The sequence below is a fragment of the Meles meles genome, chromosome 21, assembly GCF_922984935.1.
Source record: "Meles meles chromosome 21, mMelMel3.1 paternal haplotype, whole genome shotgun sequence".
Classification (NCBI taxonomy): Eukaryota; Metazoa; Chordata; class Mammalia; order Carnivora; family Mustelidae; genus Meles; species Meles meles.
Genome location: NC_060086.1, coordinates 27131053 through 27149656, shown reverse-complemented (window position 1 = coordinate 27149656; position 18604 = coordinate 27131053). Strand labels below are relative to the sequence as shown.

The 18604-nt window shown below is 47.5% G+C and overlaps 1 protein-coding gene across 4 annotated transcripts in view; it reads left to right on the top strand.

The window, feature by feature from the left end:
• The window catches only part of SLC5A11 (solute carrier family 5 member 11), a 50409-nt gene that overhangs the window by 9938 nt on the left and 21867 nt on the right, over nucleotides 1–18604 (top strand). For 3 of the 4 annotated variants that reach the window (XM_045993082.1, XM_045993083.1, XM_045993086.1), the window contains 7 exons: nucleotides 7954–8110; nucleotides 9437–9508; nucleotides 11770–11874; nucleotides 13106–13165; nucleotides 14765–14869; nucleotides 15942–16047; nucleotides 18366–18446. In XM_045993082.1, coding sequence (XP_045849038.1) covers nucleotides 7976–8110; nucleotides 9437–9508; nucleotides 11770–11874; nucleotides 13106–13165; nucleotides 14765–14869; nucleotides 15942–16047; nucleotides 18366–18446 — 664 coding nt within the window. In that variant the 5' untranslated portion in view covers nucleotides 7954–7975. The remainder of the gene's footprint in view (nucleotides 1–7953; nucleotides 8111–9436; nucleotides 9509–11769; nucleotides 11875–13105; nucleotides 13166–14764; nucleotides 14870–15941; nucleotides 16048–18365; nucleotides 18447–18604) is intronic. The other variant, XM_045993084.1, reaches the window with a different exon arrangement.

The window sequence follows — 18604 nt, the reverse complement described above, 5'->3', positions numbered from 1 at the left end:
CGATGCAGGACTTGATCCCAGGACCCTGGGATCATGACCTGAGCTGAAGGCAGATACTTAACCAAATGAGGCACCCAGGTGCCCCAAGTAGGGGCTTTCTTTAACTTGGATCTTGAACTCACAGCTCTGAGATGAAGACCTGAGCTGAGGCCAAGAGTCAGACGCTTAACTGACTGAGCCACCCAGGTGCCACTCTATCCGCATTTTATAGATGGGGAAACTGAGCCTCAGAGAGCTGCTTGACCCAGTATCACGGAGCTAGTAAGAGGTAGATCTGGGATTTGAACCAGGCAATGCAGTTCTTACATCTTTACATTTTCTCAGAGCACATCTCTTTTCCAGGGAGTTTTTGTCTATAATTAAAACTTGTAGGGACACCTGGGAGGTTTTGTCTATAATTAAAACTTGTGGGACACCTGGGTGGCTCAGTGGGTTAAGCCTCTGCCTTTGGCTCAGGTCATGATCCCAGGGTCCTGGGATCAAGTCCTGCATCGGGCTCCTTGCTCCTTCCTCCTTCTCTCTCTGCCTCTGCCTGCCACTCTGTCTGCTTGTGCGCTCGCTCTCGCTCGTGCGCTCGCTCTCGCGCTCTCTCTCGCTCTCGCGCTCTCTGTGACAAATAATAAATAAATAAGATCTTAAAAAAATACAAAAAACTTAAAATGAGCTGTCATCTCTGGTCCCTGCAGGGCCTCTCCCTACTATCTCTTTCTCATTCTCTGTCCCCACTGATGTGTTTGACATTTTTCGGCAAATAATGCCCACATCCTGACAAAATACTTCCCAGCTATTTAGTGTCTTGGAATGTATTTAATATATGTAGATTTTTTTGTGCTGTAAAATTTGTTCTGTTTCTTTTCTTTTGTGATGAGATGTTTCAAGACACACAAACGTTAAAGAATAATGTTGGAACCCACCCCCTGTCTGTGGACACACACAGGGGAGCCAACATGCAGAACCAAATGGCCCACAACCCTACCTGCAACCACATCTCCCAGTCTTGTCCTTCCACTGGGGTATGGAAAATTTCCACATCTGCTATGGCAAATTATGTAAGGGCTACAACGCAAAGGGTGAGCAGCCGTCCCTGGGTGCTGAGCTTCCTTTGTTCTCTGGCCTATCGGTGACTGTGAGGCCAGGGTGTTCTTGCGAACAAAGCAATGTCACAACGCCGGCTTTGTCCAAAGCCACACTCCCCTTAACCCAGCCCTCCCTCCCACACAGAGGGTCCCTCACAGGAGGTGAAGCTGGAGCCCACCCAGCTTGGCCATCCTGGCCATCCTGGAGCAGTGCGAAGGTCTCTCATGCACAGGGCTGTAAGGGGCTGGCAGAGGAACCCACCAGGACGGGTACCAAGGCTGCCTTGCTCACTGCTCTGTCTTCTCTGTCTAGCAGAGAGCCTGGCACCCGGCTCGCGCCTTATAAATGTGTGAAAAAACAGAAGGATGGAAGGAAGAAGTGAAAGAGGAGAACAGACAGGAGAAAGGAAGGGGATAAAGATAGAGCAGCCAGTATTGGGTAATGCCAGCTCCTGCAGTTTAGGACCTGGGTTCGAATCACACCTCTACCATTTCCTGTGCCCTAGAAGCAAGGGGTAGGACCCAAACTTCCACGTCTTCATGCTTCCCTTTCGTACCTGTAAGGGGACTGGTAACCGTGTCTGCCTGGCAGGGCTGACCAGATGCAATAAGAGGACAGCTGTGAAGTGGGTCCCATGCCCCACACTTGCACAGTGCTCACGGGTTTGCCAAGAAGGGGTGCATTAGCCTCTGAGCCTGTGGCCAAAGCAGCAGCACTGGGGTTCCCAGCTTCTCTGGTCCCTGCTCCTGTTCCTGCCGTGCAGAAGGGCCAGGCCCTCCCAGCCCCTGGCAAGGCCCCCACCTCCCTGGGACTCAGGAAGAGCCTGGAGTCGGTGCCAGCCTGCCCAGGGCTGAGATGAATAAGTTGTTTATCCGCTCCCACCACCCTCGGTGCCTGGCGGGCAGAGGCCTGCAAGGGGCAGCTGGGGGAGGGCCTGGTCCCACGGTTGTCCCAGTGCCCGCCCCTCCTTCCTCCCTTTCAAACCTGGTGGTTCTAGAATAATCTACCCTACCACCCAGTTCAGCAATTAGTCTCCACCTTGAACTGCTTGCCAAGCTCCTAGCCGTCACCTTCCCCAAATCCCCTAGATTTGGAAGCTAGAGGTTGAAGTGTTTAAAACACAGGCTGTGAAACTATACAGTTGTGGGTTCAAGTCCTGACTTTGGACATGATGCTCAACCTCCCAGAGCCACAAGTTCCTTGCCTCGCCTGTGATGTACAATCACACTACCTAATAGGGATTTTACCCCTGAGATAACCTGACAGACCATCTAGCCCCCTTCTCCCCAAGCCTCCAGAATGTGCCTCTCCCTCCTTAATTATTATTATTTTTAAAGATTTTCTTTCAGAGAGTGTGAGTGGGGAAGAGACTGAAGGCGAGAGAGAGAGAATTTCAAGCAGACTCTGCATGGAGTGCTGAGCCTTTTGCAGGGCTTGATCTCTTGACCCCAGAATCACGACCTGAGCCAAAACCAAGAGTCAGACACTCAAACGACTGAGCCACCCAGACTCCCCTTTCCCTTATGGGCTTCTGTTCCCACCCTAGAAATTGCAGCCTCCCTCCCACTTCCTTGCACAAAGGCTTTGCGAGTATCTGGTTTAGTTGGGTTCGTCCAGAGCACGTTATTATCCCATTTCACAAATGACAATGGTCATAAAATCTAGACTGAGGGGTGAGGGGAATCCTGGCTTCTGCTACTTCCTTCCCCCCACATTAGGGCACAGTAAGTGTCTGAGCTGGGCAAGCCCAATCGTGGCTGTCTTCCCTCTCTCCTTCCTCTTCCTCTCTGCCATCTTTCCTCTCTATCGGTGCAGCGGATCCCTGGTTGCTTGGGTCCTTCCTTCCCGGGAGAGGGCCACCACATCCAAGGTCTGAGCAGCCATGAGGATGTTTCCAACAGAACAAAGCAAGGGGCAGCCCCAGGGAGAAGTCTAGAGCGATCCTTGGCATGGGAAGGGAACTTAAGATCCTGGAGCGCCCCCTTGAGGCATCTTGTCTAAGTGATGCCTCAAGTGATGCCTCATTAGGGCAAAGCAGCTTGGTTGTTAAACAGCTGACAATGCACAGGATAGCCTTCCCACCCCGTAACAGAATTATCCCGCCCAAAATGTCAATAGTTTTTGAAGTTGAGGGAATTTCCTCTAGAAACAAGGACCATCCTGCTGGTAATCAGGTTGTTCTGTTTGTGGGCAGCTCTGATCAGAAGCATGAAAGTACTCCCCAGTCCTGATTACCCTGTCAACTAATCACCAAACCCTATTGATTTTAACCCCAAATTACTTCTCCTCTCTCGCCCCTCTCTCTACTTCATCTCAAGTCTGAGTCATTACACAGTGACATTCCTCCTCCCCTTCTTGCTTCTGCACAAGCCTCCCCTACCCCTATCTGAGCACATGACTCCCTGGTCCCTTATCCTAGAGCGCAGGTGTGCAGCAGACACATTGCTGCCTGTCAGGAGATGCAGTGAACATTTATGGGAGCACTTTGGGTTGTGACCATGATTTGAGGGTACCACGGAGGCCAGAGATGCTAGATTCCCTGAAATATACGGAACTGCCCCATGGGAACATGAACTTTCAGAATAGTCTACCAGACCTTCATGTGGGTGAACAGCATGCTTATAACTGAGACTAGAACCTACCTCCAGTTTACAAGAAAAACAATATGTTGGCTTTTTTTTTCTTTTTTTCTTTTTTTTTTTTTTTTTGACAGATAGAGATCACAAGTAGGGAGAGAGGCAGGCAGAGAGAGAGAGGAGGAAGCAGGCTCTCTGCCAAGCAGAGAGCCCGATGCAGAGCTCGATCCCAGGACCCTGGGATCATGACCTGAGCGAAAGGCAGAGGCTTTAACCCTCTGAGCCACCCAGGCACCCCATATGTTGGCTTTTTAAAACAAAATTTTTAAAGCAAAGAGTGTGCTTGCTTTTATCGTCACAACATTGTCTCAAATATTTTTTAGAGTGCTTGGTCTTAAAAAGATAGCAGGCATATCGTGGTAATTTCTTGAACTTTTTTTTAAAGATTTATTTATTTGAGATCGCATGATGGGGGGAGGGACAGAGGACAGCAAACTCCCTGCTGACCAGGGAGCCTAATGCAGGACTCGATCCCAGCCCCCTGGGATCATGACCTGAGCCGAAGGCAGGTGTTTAACTCACTGAGCCACCCAGGCACCTTGGACTTTTTCGTAACATTTAAAATCATAGGGGCACTTGGATGGCTCAGTCAGTAGAGCATCTGGTTCTTGATCTCAGGGTCATGAATTCAAGCCCCCCGTTGGACATGGAACCTCCTTAAAAAATAATGGAATCACAAAGTATGCTTACAAATTTAAGCATTTTGGTGTATATACACTCAAACACACTTGAACAATATGGGTTTCAACTGCATGGGTCCACTTAACACATGGATTTTTTTCTTGATAAATACAGTGCAGATTTATAAATCTATTTTCTCTTATTTTAAAATATTTTATTTTTTCTCTATATTGTAAGAGTACAGTATATAGTACATACACAAAATATGTGCTAATCAACCGTTATTGGTGAGACTCCTGGTAGGCTGTTTGTACTGAAATTTGGGGAGATCAAAAGCTACCTCTGGATTTTTGGTTGCACTGGGGGTCGGTGCCCTTCACCCCCATGTTGTTGAACTGAGTTTCTGTGTTGCTGTTCCTTCGCAGATTTACTTTTTATTCTGAGTTTGGGGAGTAAAATGGCTTCTGACTTTCATATTTCTCTTAAAATCGAAACTTATTCAGCATCGTAGGTGCAAGTGTCTGACGGCCTCTTAGGGTCTGCCCACGGATATTGCATGTTGATGCATTCATCATTTTATCATTAATTGCTTTCCTTTTATTTCTCTTGGAGTTAGAGCATCGACTTTTTAAAACTTATTTACTTATTTACTTAAATTTTTAAAAGATTTTATTTATTTATTTAATTGGCAGAAAGAGAGAGGGAACACAAGTAGAGGGAGTAGGGGGACGAACAAGTCTGGGTTGGAGCCCCGCATCCCAGGACCCTGGGATCACAACCTGAGCTGAAGGCAGAGGCTTAATGACTGAGCCACCCAGATGTCCCTACTTATTTATTTAATTTTGGGGGAAGATTTGATTTATTTATTTGAGAGAGAGAGATTGAGAGAATGAGTGGGAGGAGGGGCAGAGGGAGAAGCAGAACCCCTGCTGAGCAGGGAGCCCGATACAGGGCTCAAACCCAGAACATGACCTGAGCCAAAATCACGAGTTAGACGCTTAACCGACGGAACCACCAGGCACCCCAGAATCTGGTGGTTTCTTAACTGTGGCATGCTTGTTCACACCTCAGTGTGTAGATGCTATTGTCTTTGCCTGGAATGTCCCCAGGCCCTGCTTACACATCCAGAACCACTGACTCATTCTTCAAAACCCAGCTTATATGCTCCTGTTTGGATCTCTCCATTGACAATGAGGTGGTCCGTATTGTCACCCACTGCATCTTGTAGAAAATCCTATTAATCGTCATAATAATAATGGCCAGAATTTATGGGGCATGACTGTGTAAGCAGTGCACCTAGCCCTTCGTAGGCATGAGCTCACCACAGTCCCTCAATATACACTCTCATTGCCCATTTAGAGAACTTGTCCCAGTTCTCAGGACTTCTCAGTGGTGGGGCCAGCTCTGTGGCTTCTAAGCTCAAATCCTTAACACATCTGCCACTAAGCACCTCCCCTATATGGAATGTCTTTGTGCTGTTATCTCATGAGTGAGTTTCCCCATTACTGGGCTGCCCATCGTAGGGGTCAGGGACTGAGTCTTTTCATTCCCAAACCCCCAGAGTAGAGTCACACATTAACACGGGTATAAGTCAGTGCCCAAATCACTTATGGTCAAAAAATCACCCTTTGAAATTTTATTAGTTGCCAGTTACCAGCAATGTAGCAACTTGAAGCAACACAGGGTTATTGTTGGGGCCCATTCCACGTTAAAACCTGTTAAACCCCTAGGGCCTGCCTGGGCCTACTTAGCCATAGTGAATCCATGTTGCCTAGGTAGCCATTTTGTTGTTTAATAAAAGCCTCAGCAGTTACTGATACCAGTTCCAGGTAACCGTTGCTAAAACACATACCTAAAACAAGGCCATTTTGTTGAATAAACGCCTCAACAGTTATTGATATCAGTTCCAGGTAACTGTTACTAAAACACACACCTAAAACAAGGCCAGACAGGTGGAAACATCCAATCAGCCAAAGCCACATTTGTAGATGTCTGCGGTTGTGCCCTCTAAAACTAGCCTGGAAGACCAAGGTGTGGTCACTGTCTTCGGAGGTGGCCCTGGCCGGTCAGTCTGACTTCTAATGCTTGGCATAGAATAAAGCTTTGCATAACTTTCACTTTGTCTCAGTCTCGTTCCCCTGGCCGGTCAGTGTAACTTTTTTTTTTTTTTTTTAATCAGCTCAAAACTCATCTTCCTAAATGACTCAACCTGATTCTTTTTTTTTTTTTAAGATTCATTTATTTATTTCACAGACAGATCACAAGTAGGCAGAGAGGTAGGCAGAGAGAAAGAGGAGGAAGCAGGCTCCCCACTGAGCAGAGAGCCCGATGCAGGGCTTGATCCCAGGACCCTGAGATCATGACCTGAGCTGAAGGCAGAGGCTTTAACCCACTGAGCCACCCAGGTGCCCCCAGTCAGTCTAACTTCTAATGCTTGGCATAGAATAAGGCTTTGCATAACTTTCACTTTGTCTCAATCTCGTTCCTTTTGATAACGGACCCAACAGTTATTATCTTAGGGTTCTGCAAGTCAGAAGTTCTAAGTGGGTCTCCCTGGGCTGACATCAAGGTGACAGCTGGGTTGAATTCTTTTTCGATGCTCTAGGGTGGAATGCATTAATTTGTGTTTCCAGTTTCTAGAAGCCGCCTGAGTTCCCTGGTTTGTGGTCCCTATTTTTCCATCTTCAAAGCCAGCAACATTTGGTCAAATCCTTCTCGCGCTGTCATCTCTGGTTCTCTCTTCTGATTTCCCTTCACTTTTAAGGACTCTTGTGGTTGCTTTGGGCTCACGCAGATAATCCAGGAAAAATCTGCAAATTTAGCTATCCTCTAGCCATGTAACTTAACATATTCACAGGGTCTAGGATTAGAATGACACATCCTTGAGGGGGACATTTATCTGCCACCACAGAAATCCCTTAAATTGCACACAAGTGCAGGATATTGGGTAACAGCTTAGGATAGTTGTTCAAAATATGGATTCTGGAGCAAGATCATTTGCCTTCAAATCCCAGCTCTGCCACTTGAGCCATCTTACCTTAAGCAGGTAAGTTAACTTCCCCGTGCCTCAATTTTACCATCTGTAAAATGGGGATCATGACAGTAGTGCTCACTAATATTAAACACTTAGAATGATGCCCAGCATGCAGGAGATGCTACATATATCACTAAATATGTGCACTTTCACGGGCCATCCATCATTCAAAGGAATAAGATTGTAGTGTCTAGCTGACCCTCAGACAAAGTTGTCAGCTTGACCTACGCCCAGCTCAGAGGTTCCTCAGAAATGGGGAGTAACTCAGGTGTCTTGCTTTACTCACACTCCTGGAGTAGGAAACCATCTGTGCTTGGTTTATTCTTTTTAATATTTTTGCCAATTGGCTGAATTGCTAAACTATCAGCGGGTGATTTGATGTGCCTTCACTGAATCTGCTGAATGAATGAGTGAGCAGATGGACAGACAGATGGGTAGGTGGCTCTGCCTTCTTGGAGGATGTGTCCCCACACACATCCCTCCATGGTTGTCCTCTCATCTGGTGCTCCGAGGAGGTAGCTGTGGAAGCGGGTGAGAAAAGCACCTCTGGTTCTGGCATCTGACAGGCATTTGCACTTCCCGCAGGATTGAGCATTTGCTCAGAACCATGGAGAGCAGCTCCAGCAGCCCTCAGCCCACCCAGTCCGATCCCCTGGAGGCTTTTCCCCAGAGGAACCTGGAGCCAGGTGACATCGCAGTGCTCGTTCTGTACTTCCTCTTTGTCCTGGCTGTGGGACTATGGGTAAGCCAGACCAGGGGAGGAAGGGGAAGAAACTCACCCAAGGTCATCAAGTAATCTGAAGTTTATGCTTGTAAAAATGGACTGAGTGTGGATCATGGGTCAGGTGCTGTCTTGGGCACTTATGTTTGTGTTACCCCATGTACTTGCACAGATGTCTACAAAGAAGACACTACTACTGTACCCATTTTATAGGTAAGAAACTGAAGCTCAAAAATCTACGCTCCTTATATGTTAGTAAGTTCGCAGAGTTGTAGTTAGAATCCATATTTCCTTCACTTCGAAGGCCATGTTTTTTCTTTCACTTTTAAATGAGGGTTTTGTTTTGTTTTGTTTTAAAGACAATAAAGCCTCATGGTTCCAAAATAAAAGCTACTTGAAATGACATACAGTGAGAAGTCTCACTACTGCCTTTCCCTCCTCAGGTAACTACTGTTGTTAAGCTGTTCGCACATTAGTTTGAGTTTCCTTCTGGAAATCCAAGCAAATGTTATCATTGTATTTACCTCTTTCTTAAATAGGAGGTAACTTATTATACACATTGGGTTTTTTTTACCTTGCTATTTTTCACCTATCACGGTCCCTTGGCTGTCTTTTCATATCAGCACATAGATGCTTCCTCACCTTCTGAAAAGTTGCACGGGTTCCATAAGACACTTGTACTGCATCATTTGGATAGAGGGTCATTTGGACTGCTCCCTGTCTCTTACTGTTACAAATTATGTTGCAGTCAGCAAATCTTGTGCACTCATTATTTTGGATGTGTGCAACTATAATGTGGGATAAATTCCTACAACAGATAAGGTTGTCAGACCAAAGGATGTATGAGTCTGTAATCATTCAGACCTGGGTCTGAATTCCTAGCCCTTCTGCTATCTAGAAATATGGCACAAGATAGGTAACTTTGAGCCTCTGACAGGTAAGTTCTGAGCCTCAGTGTCTTCTGTTAGATTGGTCTAATGACACCAATTTCATAGGAGATGGTAGGAATTACCATGAAATGATGCTCTAGTGTCTGTGTGCTGAGCTACTGTGTCTCTACAAACATTCAGTAAATGGTACCCCTCATGAGCTCTCCTGGATAAGCCATGGGTTGAGAACTCAAACACATAGTTGAGCAGAGCAGGGAGTGGCAGGGGTTGGATCGGCCTGAAGAATTTACGTCTCTTCTAAAGCATTCAAATTAAAATCTTCTTAAACCATGGGTTTAAAAAAAACTCAAACTATATTTGATGTCCAAATATGGCCTGCTGGATTTGCAGCAGGTAATCCATGGTTCAGGCGCTCTGGGATGCCTCTGATTATTTCCTACCTTCTTCTCTGTTTCAGTCCACAGTGAAGACCAAGAGAGACACAGTGAAAGGCTACTTCCTAGCTGGAGGGGATATGGTGTGGTGGCCAGTAAGTGATCTTTGGTTCAATTAAAGTCATTTCTGAAAGATTTTTCGAGGGCTGATGTTCTGTTAGGCTTTGGTCTCACAGGACACTGGTTGTATGTTTTGTGGAAGTCATGGTCCAGAGAAGGCTTAGCTCTGGTGCAAATGTATTTGAACAGAAAGAATTTATCAGCTCACCCAAGGGAGAAATCTAATTAGACTGGTTTCAGGGATGGCTGAGGGCAGAGGTTCAAGCGATGTCACTAGGACCTGGTTTCCTTCCCCATGCCCATCCCTTTTTTCCTTCTTTTCTTCCTTCCATCTGTCCATATCAACTTCTCTTCTTCTGGACAGGCATTATTCCCAAACAGAGTTGGCTTCATGGCAATAAGATGGCAGACACTGCTCCAGACTTTTCATCTTCTCAAGCTCAGTCCAGTGTGGGAAGAGCACCTGCCTCCATGGCAGCATCCCTGGGAGAACCTCAGCTCTGGTTGGGTCCCATGCCCACCTCTGCGCCAGTCGCTGTGACCAGGGTAGTTTGATCTGCTAACTGGCTTAAGCCTGGGTCACACAGTCAATGCCTGAGCTGGGTGGGGGAGCCTGGAACCTTCCCCCCGAAGCATATGTGATTAGATATGAGAAGAGGCTAGAGGCCATTACTGAGACAAGATAGAATAGATGTTGAGGACACAATTGACAAACACAGTAGTCGAATTAGTATTTTCTTTTCTTTTTTTTTAACTTTTTAAAAATATTTTATTTATTTATTTGACACACAGATATCACAAATAGGCAGAGAAGCAGGCAGAGAGAGAGGAGGAAGCAGGCTCCCCGCTGAGCAGAGAGCCCGATGTGGGGCTCGATCCCAGAACCCTGAAGGCAGAGGCTTTATCCCACTGATACACCCAGGCGCCCCAGTATTTTCTTTTCAAGCAGACCTAGGGGCATTGCCAAATACATATAGAAACATGCGTACATGCACACATACACATACGTGCGCACACACACGTGCACTCGTATGCACACAGGTGTCTACTTCATGGGCCCTGAGTAGGTGGTCCGGGATAATAGTTTGCTTATAATCGCCTAAAATAAGGATGAAATCTTTGAACTAAGAAGAGGGAGGACATCTCCCATTTGCAGTGAAGCCATTCACTGCAAATCCACTCAATACTCATTACAAAACATATTTTCCCTGGGGCACCCAGGGTGACTCAATTGGTTAAGCGTCCAGCTCAGTTTCAGCTCAGGTTGTGATCTCAGGGTTGAGAGATCCAGCCACATGCCGGGCTCCTCACTGGGCATGGAGCCTGCTTGGGATTTTCTCTCTCTCCCCTCCATCCCTCCCTTTCTCTCTCTTTCCCTTTCCCTCTCCCTCTCTAATATATATATTCTCTGAGAAGTATGTCTGTTACTATGTCCAACACTGGACACATCAGTGAGCTGGTCTTCACCCTCAAGGAGCTCTTATAATCTAGTGTTTCCCGAATTATGAATAACAGTTGCCCAAAGATTTCTTTAATGCTGACACAGCATTAAATATCATCAAATGACCTAGTGTGAACATACTCCCTTTCCTATTCTCTGTCAATCCTCTTGACTGTACAAAAGAAAAAGTCACAGTTTGGTACTAAGGTATCTTCAGCTTTCTGTCTCTGGCTAATCTCTATGTTTAACCAAGAGAATGCAGGCCTCAGTGAGAGAAACTAGCTAGGATGTAGTAACAGAGATGGTGTCCCAGTTCGATTCCCAGAAGAGAAAATGTAATTGACCCGGCTTGGGCAGGTGCTCAAGTCTGTCTGGTCCAGTCCATTGAGACCAGGGATTGGGGTCATTGAGTATATGCTTGGCCACTTACTGTTCTACCAGAAAGAGGGCTATCTACTTTGCTAAGTTAGAAGCAGAACTGGAATAGAACACAGGCTTTCTGATTCTCATCTTGAAGCACCTTCCACAAGACCCTGTCATCCTTTACCTAGGGACACTGGATACAGTTGTTCATGGCATGCACTGCACAACCGTATGGCACACAATTCATATTTTAGCCATCACGAATATGCATATTTATTATGACAGTATCTGATAGATGGAAGTAAAAGAGTCTTGAGGAAGAAGAATCTTTTTCTAATTTGAAGAAAGAAAAAGATGCCACATAGGCTAGGGATGGCCCTGCCTTCTCTACTTCTTCTGCCTTGGTCCCTCTGGAGCATGAGAAAAACCGGGGTTGGGGAAAAGGTACCATAAACCATCCCTCCAAGATCTGACTTGTCCATCTGTCCACAGGTGGGCGCATCCTTGTTTGCCAGCAATGTGGGAAGTGGACATTTTGTTGGCCTGGCAGGGTCAGGCGCTGCTGTGGGCCTCTCTGTCACTGCTTATGAATTGAATGTAAGTATTTTACCAGCACGCATACAGCTCACCCTTTGCCTACCAGAGAGTCCTGGGGGACAATGTGAATTCCCTGTACTTTCATTTATTTATTTTTGCTAAAGATTTTATTTATTTATTTTAGAGAGAGAACACGAGAGAGGAGCACGAGCAGGGGGAGGGGCAGAAGGAGAGAATCCCAAGTAGTCTCCATTGCTGAGGGTGGAGCCCAAGGTGGGCCCCGATTCCTGAACCCCCTGAGATCATGACCTGAGCTGAAACCAAGAGTCGGAGACTCAACTAACCAAGCCACCCAAGCACCCCCTACCCTGTACTTTTTAAAACTACAGTTGTACTTCATGAGAAAGCAAGCAAGCACCAAAGGCAGACTTGGTCAGCAAAAATCAGCTGGTTCTGCAAGCTTTGGGCTTATCTGGATTTGCTTGACCCCGGCCCAGAAGGCTGAAACCCAAAAAGCCAATGTGTGGGAGAAGAGGGCTTAGAACCTCTCCCTTGTGGATGCAGAAGATAGATGCCAGGGGACCTGAGGGTATATCTGTGTATTAGATCCAGCTGGCCACCACAAAGATGCAGTGTATGGTTCAGTGCTTCTCGACCTTCTCCCACCCCACAGAGACTCCAGAGATAGGACATATTATCCTGGGTAGCAGGGTTCATGCAGGGTATGATTTTCACTGAGGGGGCGGGCGTGCACTCTTAGTAGTGAGTTTCATCTTCACAGTGACTAACAAATTTTTTTTAAACAAGCTTCATTTATTTATTTATTTATTTATTTATTTATTTTTACGTTGTCTCCACGCCCAGGGTAGGGCTTGAACTCACCACCCTGAGATCGAGAGTGACTCGCTCCACCCACTGAGCCAGCCAGGTATCCCCTCAGTGACTAACATTTTTACAGTGCTCATTTTGTGCTGCAGACTTAGTACCCTATGCACAGTACCCTATGATAGGGTTCACTTAGCAAGCCCATCCTGGATCAACGAGGGAGGGCCACCCCTGGATGGCGGGGGATGACACGAGGTTTCGGGGGACACTTTGTGAGGAGTCACGGGAAAGCTGCTATTTCCATGCTTCCCTCCTTCATCCCCTTCTCCCATTTCAACATGGAAATATGATGGTCCAGGGAGGATGAGCTACTGAACCCGAGAAGGAGCCAGGCCAGGTGACTGCCAAGTGCAGAGGGAAATCCAAACCAGCACCTCGATGTGCCTGACTCTGTTTTCTTGGGCAGGGCCTGTTCTCTGTGTTGATGTTGGCCTGGATCTTCCTGCCCATCTACATCGCTGGTCAGGTGAGTTGGGGTGCTCTGGGATGGGAAGACCCTTTGGGAGGGTCACCCTTGTGTTCCCTCCCTCCCACCTGAGGACACCCATTAGCCAGTCCCTGGGAACTCCCCACATGGTGAGGGACACTGCCCAGGTGAGACCGGGGAGCCCCCTCCTTTGCAGCTCCCACCTGCTGCCCCGTGAGAGAGATGCACAGAGGCTTTTCAGAAGCAACAAGGGCTCAAAAACTTTTTTTTTCTCAATGCCAAGACACAGACACGAGACTCACAGTGTCTTTTAAATGTTTAAGCCATAAAGGGTTACTGCTTTTCTTCCTTTGCGCAGAAAACTATACAAACGGATTTATTTCTGGTAGATGGGAAAGGTCAACATTTTTGTTCCCAAATGACAGTGCTTTAGACTTTTTGAAAAGGAAGTTTACAAAATTGTTTCTGATCCGACAGCTTTACATCAGTCCTCCTGCCTAGACTTCTTCTGTTTTAGGGATCCTACCACACAGGCAAGATCGTACTGTCCCATCGTGGTTTTAATGATGCAAGAACTGATTTTCACTTTTTACTGTGGCAGTTTAAAAAATACACAAGTAGGGAGACCTGCTGAATGATAAAAGGAATCATTTGAAAAATTACGTTGTACCAGATGTAGTGTGATCCTGTGTAAAGGGCAAGGGTACATGGATGAATAACCTTGGAGATAATACGGAGTCTGAATAAGATAAGCAGGGCCTTAATGGGTGGCTGTCAGGGGGCTCCCCACCTCCACATGGGACTAGCTCCCATGTGGGCAAAACATCTGGGGTATAACAACACTGGGCTGGGACCGAGGGTCTCTGGGCCAAAGCATCAATAATTATGTATCAACACCTCCTGTGGAAAGGGGTAAAGGTCGGTGGAGATGCAGGTTATTTCCCAGGTAGGGCAGCCAGACGTTCTTGGTCACTTTCTCTGGCAAGAAAAGGTAATGTCATCTGCTGAGAGTGAGGAAGGAATTCGGGGGCTGGAGGTTGAGAGGAGGCAGGAAGACTTGAAATGGTAGCTGTGGTTGCTTCTAATAGGAAAATGTGGGAGCTGGGACTCCTGGGTGGCTCAATCAGTTAAACTGACTAACTCACTCATTCACTCTGTCAAATAAAAATCATTTTATAAAATAAAAACAGTGAGTAATTCATAGTACAACTGGGATGGGAGTGATAGATGCATATATCCCCCTGCACAGAACCTCAATTTCTCCATCCCTCCAAGATCTGACTTTTGTCATCCCTCTGTCCCCATTTTCTCCTTTTTTTTTTTAAAGATTTTATTTATTTGAGAGAGAGAGTGAGTGAGCACAAGCAGGGGGAGAGGGAGAAGCAGATTCCCCACTGAGCAGGGAGCCCGACTTGGGACTCGATCCCAGGACCCTAGGATCCTGACCTGAGCTGAAGGCAGACACTTAACTAGTGAGCCACCCTCCTAACCCCATTTTCTTCTCCCCTCTTAAGTCTATGATTAAGAAGACCATCAGTGCTTCCTTCAGGAAGGGGGGAGGGGAGGGGGAAGGGCCAGTGCCAGGAGGCCATGTGCCCCAAATCAGGTGGGTGGTGACAGCTCAGCTCTGGCCACCAGGTCACCACGATGCCAGAATACCTAAGGAAACGCTTTGGCGGCAACAGGATCCCCGTCATCCTGGCTGTGCTCTACCTGTTCATCTACATCTTCACCAAGATCTCGGTAAGGTGGGGACCCAGCCTGGCCACGTCCCTACAGCATGGTGAGAAGACCAAATACAGCCATTGGTGGTGTGCCCTGCCCATGCATTTCCTCTCCTTGGGCAGGCTTCAGGGGGCTTGGAGGATGGGAGGGGTTGGGGAAGAGGGTAAGCTCAGGGAGAGGAAGTTGCGAGAAAAGGTGGAGGGAAGGACAGCTCTTGGGAGCTGTTCTCTTCCTCCTGGGATCAGGCAGTCATCAGGTATTCATCAGGTGTGCAGAGGCCCATGGAGACTGCCCCACCCTGGCCTTTGGTTGGATGGGCAGATTTCGAGAAAGAGGCCAAGAGCAGACCTGACTCATGCTGATGCTATCTCTGCTTCCAGCTGGGGCTGGGGAGAGCCTACCCCAGGTGCAGAGAGTGGGAGTGGGTGCAGTGCAGAGGAATTCCATTCAATCCAAACAATAATTGATTCTATGCCAGCTGCAGGCTTGAAAGATAGACATTAGATGACTACATTCTTCAGAACTCTCCTCTCGGTCTGGGAAGCTACAGATGTAGGAAGCCTTCATAAGGGAAGTTTTAACCAAGGATGATTACCAGCTAGGGAAAGGGGACCTGGCATTCTGGATGGATAGAAAGGGCTTGTTAAGGGAAGCAGGGAATGTGAAGAGAATGAGGGAAACGAGGTCAAGGGGCAAGCAGACCATGAAGCCTGAAATGCAACTTTAATGTTTTTATGTTGATATTAGTTTGGGGTTCATGGGGGCAGAGCCACTGAAGAATACTAATGGGCAGGAGAAGGATGACATGATCATGGCAGAATTTGATAAAGGTTGCAGTGTCGAGGATGGAGAGCAGAAGACCAAGAGTAGAAGCAGGAAGACCACTGAGGAGGTTGTTGTATTAGCCCGGTGAATGGGTGTCAAATGTAATGACCCCCACGGCTCCAGTTTGAGACCCCCGATCTGGGAAGAGGTGGCTGAAGATAGGGCAGTAGAGAACTCTTCTGTATTTGCCAGAATCCAGGCTTAGGGGAGCCTGTACTGAAAATGTCCCTCCATTCATTCATCCATCAATTTCATGTCTCCCCAGGTGGACATGTATGCAGGCGCCATCTTTATTCAGCAGTCTCTGCACCTCGATCTCTACCTGGCCATAGTCGGGCTGCTCGCCATCACGGCTCTGTACACTGTTGCAGGTGTGTCTGAATAAGGGTGATGCTTGAGAGCCTGTGGCCTGCCGCCCATCTTTTCCTGGCCCATCTTCTGATGTTCCCGTGTGTTAAAACCATTCATTCATTACACCTCACTCCACGCCCCCAGATGAGATGATTTCTCTTGGCCATTGTCCAAAGGAAGAGGGTTCCCTTTTAGAAAGAGGATTTAAAAACACACCCAAACTGCATCAAGCTATTTCCTATTTATTTATTGAAGAACTATTTATTGAGAACTGTCAGAGCTGAGCATGTTTCTCCACACACACTCTGGAAAGCTAGTTGGTAAGCAACTCTAATTCTGGAGGCTGAGGTTGGATGGTCTCCTCTTTCCCCATCAGACCAGCATCATAGGAGAGAGACCAGCCTCTAGCAGGCCCCAGACAAGTATTTGGTTGGAATATTTGCCTTCTTATCCTCACATTCTGCTCCAGCTTCACCCCACTCTGCCCCCTCTTGGTGTAATATAATTCATTTCACAAATATATCTATGTATTACCTAGCATGTGCAAGACATCTTGCTAGGAAATGGGGCATGGCAGTAAACAAAACAGACAAATTCTTTACCCAAAAGGACCTTATATTCTAATGGGGATGGGGAGACAGTCAGCATGAAAACCAAGAAATAATATCAGGACATATTATTATAATCTGATAAGTGCGCTGAAGGAAGTTTAAGCAGGATGAGATGGGGAGTGATGGGATAAGGAGGTTTGTTGTTGTTGGGTTTTTTCCCACAAAGAATGTTCAGGGAAGGCCTTTATAAGACCTTCTTGAACCACATTTAAATGATACGAAGGAAGCTCTCAAGAGAAGCTCAGGGGAAGAGAAGTCCAGGCAGAGGGTGGTCACATGTAAAGACTCTTAGGATAAGAACATGCTTGCTTGGGGAACAAAAGGGTGGTCAGTGTGGCTAAGGCTGAGTGAGGAAATGGTTGTTCGAGTGCATCCTCCTCGGCTCTGGGGGGCCATTCCCACGAACCAGAGAGGGATGTATCCCCGACCCTCTGTGGCACAGCATCCCTAACGATGGGCAAAAGGCCAGCCATTGGCGCTTCGCAGGAGACAAAATGCACCTGGGTTTTATTCCAAGTGCCGTGCATCTCCAGTGGAGGCTCTAAGTGGAAAAGCAACCAAATGGAACGTATGCAGAGGCCCCTAAAGGATCTCAGGGGGTTCCGCACTCATGGAGGCCATGTGCCGGGAGCCCCAGGAAAGAGAAAGGCTAACGGCCATAGTCGGTTTATCTTGGCATTTCCTTGTTTGGGGAGTCTGTGTCCCCATTACGCTGATCTCTCTCAGGACAGGGGACATGCAGTTTTGTTTGCCTCTCTGTCCCTACCACAAAGAGCTTGGCAGGGTGCTCACAAGAGATTTGGGGAAGGATTGAATAAGACACTGCACCCAGTGCCTGGCACATGGTAACTGCTCAGTAATCATCACTATGGGAACGATGCCAGCTTCTAGTGGCAGGATCTCAGGCTGGATAATTACAACAGAGGGTCAGGGCCAGAATGGAGGCCGGATCTCTCTCCACGTTTGTGACGGGGGCCTTATTCATGCTGGCAAGGAGGGAGGAATCCGAGTGGAACACCACAGCTCTGTGCACACTTTTTGCACACTGACACTGCCCACGAACAAACGTGCTCACATGAGAGAAGCATCTCTTTCTCCTTTGGGAAGAAGGAAGCGGGAAGTATGGTACAGGGAAGAGACTGGGAAGATCACCCTGTCCAGATGCTGATGGACTTGCTGCCATTATATGGTCATGATCAGCTGGTCTCACCTGGCTCAGTGGAGAAGGGGAGGTCGATGACATCTGGAATAGCTGGCTGGGGCAAGGCGGCCTCCCTCATGCGGCTGGTGGTCGGTGTGGGCTCTCAGCTGGGCTTCCCCTGTGTGAGCCATCACCCTCAGGTAGATGAGGGTGGGCTTCTCCAGCATGGAGGTCTCAGGGTAACAGGAGAACAAGAGCAGAAGCTTCCGGGGCCTTGAGGCCTAGGCTTCGAGCTGCACAATATCACTCCCGCCATATTCTGCAGATCAAAGCAACCCATTTGGCCAAGCCTCTCATTAAGAGGTTGAGAAATCAGCTTTACCTCAACGTGGAAGGAACAGCAAAGCCACACTGCCCAATGGGCATGCGCTCAGGAAGGAGACACTGTGGCCATCTTTGTGCACGCCACTGAGTAGTCTCCTCAGGCAGGTCTTGAAATTGCAGGTTCTGTCTGCTCCCCAGGGTAACTCCTCTCTACCACCATACCTGACACTCACCTCGTGCTTATCCCCACCCCTACCCTCAGGTGGCCTAGCCGCTGTGATCTACACAGATGCCCTGCAGACTCTGATCATGCTTATAGGAGCACTCATCCTGATGGGCTACAGTAAGTGGGACCCCTGGGTCACTTGGGTGGATGACAACTGCTCTCTTGGTGACATCTGCCTTCATCACTGTGATCAGCAAGCCCAGGGTCAAAAGCATACCACAGGGCATTCCTGTCATGGGGAACTTCCTTCAGGCATGGATATTTTAGCTGGAAAA